The sequence below is a fragment of the Orcinus orca genome, chromosome 9 (genome assembly GCF_937001465.1).
Source record: "Orcinus orca chromosome 9, mOrcOrc1.1, whole genome shotgun sequence".
Lineage (NCBI taxonomy): Eukaryota > Metazoa > Chordata > Mammalia > Artiodactyla > Delphinidae > Orcinus > Orcinus orca.
The window spans coordinates 32,189,475-32,200,702 of NC_064567.1; the positions used below are offsets into that span (position 1 = coordinate 32,189,475).

General features: G+C 35.3%; 1 protein-coding gene and 1 pseudogene across 1 annotated transcript; both read left to right on the forward strand.

Annotated features, from left to right (window-relative positions):
* The first annotated feature begins 447 nt into the window (after nt 1-447).
* LOC117201361 (ASNSD1 upstream open reading frame protein-like) lies at nt 448-706 on the forward strand. The gene is given in 2 exon segments (XM_033428337.1): nt 448-575; nt 577-706. Coding segments are annotated over 2 exon segments (258 nt in total).
* A 2-nt stretch (nt 707-708) lies between these two features.
* Nucleotides 709-2,625, forward strand: LOC101278805 (asparagine synthetase domain-containing protein 1-like; annotated as a pseudogene).
* Nucleotides 2,626-11,228: the final 8,603 nt, after the last annotated feature.

Genomic DNA, 11,228 nt, shown 5'->3' on the forward strand with positions numbered 1-11,228 from the left:
AAAAAGAAATACAAAGGATCATAAGAGACTACTATGAACAATTATACACCAAAAAATTGGACAACTTAGAAGAAATGTATAAATTTCTAGAAACATACAACCTACCAAACTGAATCATGAAGAAACAGAAAATCTGAGTAGATCTGTTACTAGGAAGGAGGTGGAATTAGTAATAAAAAAATCTCCCAACAAACAAAAGTCAGGAACAGATGGCTTCACTGGTGAATTCTACCAAACATTTAAAGAAGAATTAATAACAATCCATCTCAAACTCTTCCAAAAAATATAGAAGAGGAGGGAACACTTCCAAACTCATTTTACAAGGCCAGCATTACTCTGATATCAAAACTAGACAAGAACACAACAAGAAAAGAAATTACAGGCCAATATTCTTGATGAACAGGGAGGCAAAAATCCTCAACACTGCATATTTAATGCTCTGTGGAGATGCCCAGCCAGGGTGTACAACCCAAGGACAGTGCGGGGCTGGTCCCTACCAACAACTTGGCTCTGCACAAGGAAGACCTCAGCAGCAAGATTACAGAACAAAAAAGGCAGCAACAGAACAGCAACATATTTTCTTGCAGATTGAACAGAAATGCTTTCTGAAAGCAAAAATATATTGGATGAGCTGAGGAAAGAATACCAAGAAATAGTAAACTCAGAGAAGACCAAATCAAGAAATAGTAAACTTAAATTTGCATAGAAATGGGTGGCATTTGTTGTGCAGTAAGCTTTTCTGTTGAGCATTTCAGCAAAGATTTGAAAGAGGATTTACTGTGTAATCTTAAATGGTGGGGATCCAATAGTAGTAAACAGTTGTTAAAGTCTAATGTTAATTACCAGTGTTTATTTTCTGGTCATGTCCTTCACTTAAGAGGGGTGTTGACCGCCCAGCCTGTGGAAGATGAAAGAGGAAATGTATTCCTGTGGAATGGAGAAGTCTTTAGTGGAATAAAGGTTGAAGCTGAAGAGAATGATACTCAAATAATGTTTAATTATCTTTCCTCTTGTAAGAATGAATCTGATATTTTGTCACTCTTCTCAAAAGTCCAACGTCTTTGGTCTTTTATATATTATCAAGCATCTAGTCATTCTTTATGGTTTGGTAGGGATTTTTTTGGTCATCTTAGCTTGCTTTGGCATTTTAGTAATTTGGGCAAGAGTTCCTGTCTCTCTTCAGTTGGCACCCAAACATCTGGAGTGGCCAATCAGTGGCAAGAAGTTCCAGTATCTGGAATTTTCAGAATTGATCTCAAGAATACTTCCATTTCCAAATCAGTTGTTTTAAATTTGTATCCTTGGAAATAACTCTAGGGAGGATGCTATCAAAGAATGTGTTAATAGCCTGACTCAAATTTCAGCAGACTTGTCAACATTTATATCAGTGGTAGCAAATGAAGCCAAACTGTATCTTAAAGAACCTGTTGTCCCTTTAAATATGACGTTGCCACAAGCTGCATTTGAGATCCACTGCAGTAGCATTTCCAGCGTCCCACCGACAAGAGAGACCCTTCAGGTCTTTCTTATTGATGGACACATGAAGGAAGGAGTTCAGCAGTTCATTGATGTCCTGAGTATTGCAGTCAAGAGACGTGTCTTGTGTTTACCTAGGAATGAAAACCTGACACCAAACAAAGTTTTGAAAACTAGTAATAGAAAAGCAAATGTTGCAATCCTATTTTCTGGGGGGATTGAGTCCATGGTTATTGCAGCCCTTGCTGACCATCATATTCCCTTAGGTGAACCAATTAATCTTCTTAATGTGGCTTTCATGACTAAAGAAAAGACCATACCAGCTAGTTTTAACAAAAAAGGGAGAAAACAGAAAATCATTGTGAAATACCCTCTGAAGAATCCCCTAAAAATGTCGTTGCTGCTGCTAGTCCTGGTGAACAATTCAACATACCAGATCGAATCACAGGAAGAACAGGACTAAAGGAATTACAAGCTGCCAACCCTTTTCGGATGTGGAATTTTGTTGAAATTAATGTTTCCCTAGAAGAACTGCAAAGATTAAGAAGAACTCGAATATCCCACTTCATTCAGCCTTTGGATATAGTGTTGGATGATAGCATTGGCTGTGCAGTATGGTTTGCTTCTGGAGGAGTTAGTTGGTTAGTGACCCAGGATGAAGCAAAACCATATTAGAGCAGTGCAAAGGTAGTTCTTACTGGAATCGGTGCAGATGAGCAGCTTGCAGGTTATTCTCATCATCGTGTCTGCTTCAACACACACGGGCCAGAGGAATGAATAAGGAAATTGCGATGGAACTGGGTTGAATTTCTTCTAGAAATCTTGGTCGTGATGACAGTTATTGGTGATCATGGAAAAGAAGGAAGATTTCCTTTCCCGCATGAAACTGTCTCCTTTCTAAATTCCCTACCAGTTTGGGAAAGGGCAAATTTGACTTTACCCCATAGAATTGGTGAAAAACTGATTTTGCATCTTGCAGAAGTGGAACTTGGTCTTACAACCTCTGCTCTTCTGCCAAAATGGGTCATGCAATTTGGATCCAGAATTGCAAAAATGGAAAAGAATAATGAAAAGACATCTGATAAATGTGGAAAGCTCCAAGTCATTTCTTTAGAAAATCTTTCTATTGAAAAAGAGATTAAAATGTAATATTTCATAGTGTAACATTTACTGAATGATGATTTTAAAAAAATAAAATACTCTGCTTCTTTGAAAACAAACAAAAACACCTCAACAAATATTAGCTAACCAAATTCAACAATACATGATTAAGTATACTGTTATCATAAATTTATACCATGATCAAGTATGATTTATTCCAGGCATGTAATGATGGTTCAATGCCTGCAAATCAATGTGTGATACACCACATTAACAAAATGAAGGATAAAATCATATGATCATCTCAATAGATGCAGAAAAAGCACTTGACAAAATTTAACATCCATCCCTGATAAAAATGCTCAATAAACTGAGTATAAAGGGAATGTACCTCAACACAATAAAGGCCATATATTACAAGCCCAGAGCAAACACTGTACTCAATGGTTTAAAAAAAGAAAGAAAGAAAGAAAGAAAGCTTTGCTTCTAAGATCAGAAACAAGACAAAGATGCCAACTCTTGCCACTTTTATTCAACAGTGGAAGTGCTAGCCAGAGTAATAGTCAAGAAAAAAAAAAGCCATCCAAATTGAAAAGGAACATGACATTTGCATCTATTTGCAGGTGACATGATATTATATATAGAAAACTCTAAAAACTCCACCAAAAAAAAAAAACCTGTTAGAATAAATGAATTCAGTAAACTTGAAGGATATAAAATCAATATACAAAAGTTAGTTGCATTTCTATACACTAATAATGAACTATCAGAAAGAGAAATTAAGAAAACAGTCACATTTACAACTGCAAAAGAATAAAATACCTAGAAATAAATTTAACCAAGGAGGTGAAATACATACACACTGAAAACTGTAAGACATTGATGAAAGAATTTGAAGAAGACACAAATAAATGGAAAGATATTCCATGCTCATAAATTGGAAGAATTAACATTGTTAAAATGTCTCTACTACCCAAAGCAATGGATAGATTCAATGTAATCCCTATCATAATTTCAATGGCATTTTTCACAAAAATAGAATACACAATCCTAAAATTTTTATGGAACCACAAAGGCACTGAATAGCCAAGGCAATCTTGAGAAAGAAAGAAAAAGCTGGAGGCACCGCACTTCCTGATTTCAAACTATACTACAAAGCTATAGTAATCAAAACAGTATAGTACTGTCATAAAAACACACATAGACCAATGGAACAGAATAGAGAGCCCAGAAATAAGCCCATGCACATATGGTCAATTACTTTACCACAAAGGAGCCAAGAATATAAAATAGGGAAAGGATAGTCTCTTCAATAATGGTGTTGGGAAAACTAAACAGCCACATGCAAAAGAATGAAACTGAACCAGTATCTTACTCCACTCACAAAATCAATTCAAAATGGATTAAAGACATGAATGTATGACCTGAAACCATAAAACTCCTAGAAGAAAACATAGGTGGTGAGCTCCTGGACATCAGTCATGGCAATGATTTTTTGGATATGACACCAAAAGGAAAAGCAACAAAAGCAAAAATTAAAAAGTGGGACTACATCAAACTAAAAAGATTCTTTATATCAAAAGAAACAATTAACAAAGTGAAAAGACAACTTATGGAATACGAGAAAATATTTGCAAGTCATTTATCTGATAAAGGGTTAATATCCATAATACATAAAGAACTACTACAACTTAATAGAAAAAACAAATTAATTAATAAATGGGAAAAGCATCTGAATAGACATCCTCACAAAGAAGACATACAAAGGGCCAACAGGTACAGGGAAAGGTGTTCAACATCACTAATCAGTGAAATGCAAATCAAAACCACAATAAGATGTCCCCTCACACCTGTTAGAATAGCTATTATCAAAAAGACAAGAAATAACAAGTATTGGTGAGGATGTGGAGAAAAGGGAACCCTTGTGCACTGTTGGTGGGAATGTTAACTGGTACAGCCACTATGGAAAACAATATGGAGGTTCCTCAAAAATTAAAAATAGAACTACCATATGATCCAGCAATTCCACTTCTGGACATTTAACTGAAGGAAATGAAATCACTAACTCAAAAAGATATCTGTACCCCTGTGTTTATTAAAGCATTATTCACAATAGCCAAGACATGGAGACACCCTATTAACACATGAACAGGTTAAAAAAAATGTGGTGTGTGTGTGTATGTATGTATGTATATATATATATATATATATACAATGAAATACTATTCAGCCATAAAAAAGGAAATTATATTTTTTGTAACAACATGTATGGACCTTGAGGGCATCATGCTAAGTGAAATAAGCCAGACAGAGAAAGACAATTACTGTATGATCACTTCTATTTAGAATCTTAAAAACAAAAAACTAAAAACACCAAACTCATAGATGCAGAGAACAGATTGGTGGTTGCCAGGAGTGGGGAGTGGCTGAAATGGGTAAAGGTGTTTTAAAAGGTACAAACTTTCACTTATAAATAAGTCCTAGGGATGTAATATACAGCATAGTGACTTTAGCTAACCATACTGTATTATATATTTGAAAGTTGCTACTACAGTAAATCTTAAAAGTCCTCATCACAAGAAAGAAAAAAATTGTAACTATATGTGGTGATGAATGTTAACTAAACTTATTGTGGTAAACTAAACTTGTTGTGGTAATCACAGTACATACACATATCTAATCATTATATTATACACCTAGAACTATTTGTATGTCAATTATATCTCAATTTTTAAAAAGCAGTAATTTGAGGGTAGTTTTTTATGCAGCAATAGATAACTGGAAAATTATTTATTGTATTATTTCTTTAGTGGTTAACAGAGAGATCACAATATTTATTCTTGACTTAGAGTACATATTAAATATGGTTTCATAATAATGCATTTTTATTTAGTTCAAAATACAGCTGAGCCTTGAACAACTCGGAGTTGAACTGCATGGGTCAAGTTATGTGCAAATTTTTTCCAATAAATATATACTGCAATACTACACAATCCATGGTTGGTTGAATCCATGGATTCCTGGATCCAGAGGGTCAACATAAAGCTATACATGGATTTTTTGACTGTGCAGGGATTGGCATCCCTAACTCCCATGTTGTTCAAGGGTCAACTGTATTTTCCTTGAAACTTTTTACTTGACCCAGAGATTATTTAGAGGCATGCTGTTTAACTTCCAAGAGTTTGGAGATTTTCTTGATTTCTTTCTATTACTGATTTTCCACTTAATTCCATTATGATCAGGGAAAACATTTTGCATGATTTCAATTTTTAAAAAAATTTAAAGTTTGTTTTATTACCCAGAATGTGGTCTGTCTTAGCAAATGTTTCATGTTCATTTGAAAAGAATGTATATTCTGCTGTTGTAGAGTGACATTCTATAAATGTGGACTATATCCAGTCGGTTGATGGTATTGTTGAGTTCTATATCTTGCTGGTTTTCTTTTTCTTTTTCTTTTTTTAGGTCTTGCTGATTTTCTATTTGTTCTATGAACTACTGAGAGTGGAGTGCTGACATCTCTAATTGTATATTTGTCTGGTTTTTTCTTCAGTTCTGTCAATTTTTGCTTTATATATTTTAAAAATCAATTGTTTGGTGCATACACATTTAGGACCATATTTCCTCTTGGTCAATTGACCCTTTTGTCATTATGTTATATCCCTCATCCCAGGTAAATGTTTTTGCTCAGATACCTACTTTGATATTGATATATCTACTCCAGTTTTATTTTAATTAGTGTTTGCATAATTTATCTTTTTCTATCCTTCTCCTTTTGAACCTACCTGTATTATATTTGAAATGAGAAGATGTGGCACATATATACAATGGAATATTACTCAGCCATAAAAAGAAATGAAATTGAGATATTTGTAATGAGGTGGATGGACCTAGAGTCTGTCATACAGAGTGAAGTAAGTCAGAAAGAGAAAGACAAATACTGTATGCTAACACATATATATGGAATTTAAGGGAAAAAAATGTTATGAAGAACCTAGGGGTAAAACAGGAATAAAAACACAGACCTACTAGAGCATGGACTTGAGGATATGGGTAGGGGTAGGCGTAGGCTGTGACGAAGTGAGAGAGTGGCATAGACATATATACACTACCAAACGTAAAACTGATAGCTAGTGGGAAGCAGCCGCATAGCACAGGGAGACCAGCTCGGTGCTTTGTGACCACCTAGAGGGGTGGGATAGGGAGGGTGGGAGGGAGGGAGACGCAAGAGGGAAGAGATATGGGAACATATGTATATGTATAACTGATTCACTTTGTTATAAAGCAGAAACTAACATACCATTGTAAAGCAATTATACTCCAATAAAGATGTAAAAAAAAAAAAGAAAAAAAAAGAAATGAGATACTTGTGTTTTTATTCATTCAGACAATCTTTGTTTTTAAATTTTTGTTTTGGGAACACATATATCTTATATAATAGTTGATTTTTTAAAATTTATGTCTACTATTTGTTTCCTGTTTATTCTATTTTTCATTCCTCTGGTTACCCTTTCTTGCCTTCTTTTGAATTATTTAAACTTTTAATTTATTATGTTTTTTTCTACATCTCTTTGTATAGGTTTTTTAGTGGTTGCTATCAAGATAATGTTAGTTATACATCACTTTTTGCAGTACATAGAATCAAATTTTACAACTTTCAAAGTTAGCACCATAGAGTCAATTTACCCTCCCTAGTTGATATGGTAGTTTTTAAATATAAGGTATTACCTCTACATACAGTGAAACCACTATCACACACTGTTGCTATTTTTGCCTTCAACCATCAAACATATTTTAAAGAACTGGAGAGAAGTAGAAGTTTATAATATATACCCAGCTATCTACCATGTCTCTTGAATTCTTTTCATTCCAGATTTTCCAAGTTTCCTTCTTGGATCATTTCCCTTTTGTCTTAAAAACTTCCTTTAGCATTTCTTTTAAAACAGGTCTGCTGACAATAAATTCTCTTTGATTTCATCTGAGAGTGTCTTTATTTCACTTTCATTCATGAAGGTATTGTCACTGGATATAGAATTCTGGGCTGAGGGTTCTTTTCCCTCAGAGCTTTAAAAAATACTGTTTCATTCCCTTCTGCTTTCACAATTCCTCATGAGAAATCTACAGTCATTCAAATAATCATTTTCCTTTGTTCCCCATAAGTAATGCATCATCTGTCTTTGTCATCATATAAGATTTTGTCTTTGCCTTTAGGTTTCAGTAGTTTTATTATTAAGTGTCTTGGCATGGATTTCTTTTCTTTTTAACTTTTAATTTTATATAGTTGATTAACAATGTGTTAGCTTCACGTGTACAGCAAAGTGATTCAGTTATATATATACATGTATCTATTCTTTTTCAAATTCTTTTCCCATCGAGGTTCTTACATAATACTGAACAGAGTTCCCTGTGCTATAAGTAGGCCCTTGTTTGTTATCCATTTTAAATATAGCAGTGTGTACATGTCAATCCCAAACTCCCTAACTATCCCTTTCCCCCACCCTTCCCCCCAGTAACCATAAGTTTGTTCTCTAAGCCTGTGAGTCTGTTTTGTAAATAAGTTCATTAGTATAAATTTTTTTTAGATTCTGCATATAAGTGATATTATACGATATTTCACTTTCTCTGTCTGACTTACTTCACTCAGTATGATAATCTCTAGGTCCGTCCATGTTGCTGCAAATGTCATTATTTCATTCTTTTTAATGGCTGAGTAATATTCCATTGTATATATGTACCACAACTTCTTTATCCATTCCTCTGTTGATGGATATTTAGGTTGCGTCTATGTCTTGACTACTGTAAACAGTGCTGCAATGAACATTGGGGTGTATGTATCCTTTCAGACCATGTTTTTCCCTGGATATATGCCCAGGAGTGGGGTTGCTGTATCATATGGTAGCTCTATTTTTAGGTTTTGTTTTTTTTTTTTTGCGGTGCAACGGAGCAACAGGCTCCGGACGCGCAGGCTCAGCGGCCACGGCCCATGGGCGCAGCTGCTCCGCGGCATGTGGGATCCTCCCGGACCGGGGCACGAACCCGTGTCCCCTGCATCGGCAGGCAGACCCTCAACCACTGCGTCACCAGGGAAGTCCTATTTTTAGGTTTTTAAGGAACTTCCATACTGTTCTCCATAGTGGCTGTACCAATTTACATTCTCATCAACAGTGTAGGAGAGTTCCCTTCTCTCCACACCCACTCCAACATTTATTGTTTGTGGATTTTTTGATGATAGCTATTCTGACTGGTGTAAGGTGATATCTCAATGTAATTTTGATTTGCATTTCTCTAATAATTAGCAGTGTTGAACATCTTTTCATGTGCCTCTTTGCCATCTGTATGTCTTCTTTGGAGAAATGTCTATTTACGTCTTCTGACCATTTTTTGATTGGGTTCTTTGTTTTGATGATATTAAGCTGCATGAGCTGTTTGTAAATTTTGGAGACTAATCCCTTGTCAGTCACATCATTTGCAAATAGTTTCTCCCATTCTGTGGGTTGTCTTTCCATTTTCTTTATGGTTTCCTTTGCTGTGCAAAAGCTTTTGAGTTGAGTTAGGTCCCATTTGTTTATTTTTATTTTTTTTTTAAATTTCCATTACCCTGGGAGACAGATTGAAAAAGATATTGCTGCAATTTATGTCAGAGAGTGTTCTGCCTGTTTTCCTCTAAGAGTTTCATAGTGTCGGGTCTCACATTTAGGTCTTTAAACTATTTTGAGCTTATTTTTGTGTATGGTATTAAAGAATGTTCCTAATTTCATTTTTTTTTACATATAGGTAGCTGTCCAGTTTTCCCAGCATCTGGCATGGATTTCTTTGGGTTTATCCTGTTTGGGGTTTTCAAATTTCTGAGCTTTTCAAATCTCTAGGTGTATGCCTTTGACAAAATTTAGGAAATTTTTAGCCATTAGTTCTGCAAATATTTTTTGTTGCAATAGACTGTTTATCATCTCCTTCCAGGAGTCATGACACATTACACCTTTTGGAATTGTTTCAGAGATTCCTGAAGCTTTGTTCATTTCTTTTCACTCTTTTTTGTTTTTTCCTTCTTTTGTTAGGACTAGATAATTTCTATTGTTCATCCTTGAAGATAATATATCTTCAAGTTCACTCACACATTTTTCTGCCATCTCAATATTGCTACTGCCCTTATTCAGTGAAATATTTCACCCTCTCACTGTGGAAGATAGTACATATATTTTTCCGTTCTAAAACTTCTGTGTGGTTACTTTTTCCATTTTGTTTCTTTGCTGATATTTTCTATTGTCCATTTGTTTCCAAAGTATTCATCATTACTTCTTGGAGCATTTTCATCATAGCTGCTTTAGAAGTCTTTGTCTGATAATTTCAACATCTCCGTCATCTCAGAATTAGTGTCTGTAGATTGTCTTTTCTATTTGAATTGGAACATTACAGGTTTTTGTATGCCAAGTAATTTTGATTGCATCCTGGACATTTTGAATAGAATGTTAAGAGAATCTAGGTCTTGTTTAAATCCTATGAAAAATGTTGATATTCTTGTTTTAGCACACAATCAACCCAGTTGGGTTCAGGCCAAAAATTCTGACCACCTTTCTGTGTCTAATGTCTAATGGTCTGTTAGACATTCTTATGCTGTATCTTATTTTATGTTCTGTATTTTATACCCTTTTAATTCTCTCTGTGAATTAATCTGGATACTTTTTAGTCACCTCTTCTGGTTTACTAGTCCACTGTTTTGCTGATTCTAGATAGTTCCTCAATCCATCTATCTAATTCTCAATTTCAGTCTTAACTTCCCTCCTCCCCTCAGTTCTAGGAGTTTTATTGAAGTCTTCTGTATGGGTTCCAGCTCTCTGTTAAAATTACTTGTTATTGTTTGAACTTTTATTTTATTTTTTAAATTAATTTATTTTATTTAATTAATTAATTGTTTTTTAAGCCCCCTGCATGGGGGCTTTTCTCTGGTTGTGGTGAGCGGGGTCTACTCTTCGTTGCAGTGCGCAGGCTTCTCACTGTGGTAGCTTCTCTTGTTGTGGAGCATGGGCTCTAGGCGTGCGGGCTTCAGTAGTTGTGGCACACAGGCTCAGTGGTTGTGGCTCACGGGCTGTAGAACACAGGCTCAGTAGTTGTGGCGCACGGGCTTAGTTGCTCTGCGACAAGTGGGATCTTCCCGGACCAGGGCTCGAACCCATGTTCCCTGCATTGGCAGGCGGATTCTTAACCACTGTGCCACCAGGGAAGCCCTGAACTTTTAAATTTCAGTTATTTTGCAGTCCTCAGATAAATCAAAACTCTAAATGACTTGTGGGTCTATTTCTATTTCTGTTGATTTGCTTACTGGGTTTTTGTTTGTTTTGTAACTTTTAGACTTGATGCTACATATAATAGATGAAAATTTGTAGAGACCCTGAATGAAATTATGTTCCTCCAAGGAAGGTTGAGTTTTCTTTTGGCTTGCAAATAGAGTACCTATGACTCACTTTGATCCTGTCAAGAGTTGGTTTTAGACTACTGGGGTGCTCTGTTTCAGTTCTGCCCTTGCTTGTGGAGTGTAGTCCTTATTCCCAAGGTAAGGGGAAGAAGAACAAAAGAAGAGCTCCTCTTTCAATTGTGAAGGATATTTTCACTGATTGTAGAATTCAGTGTGAACCATTTTTTCTTTTCAGCATTTTAAA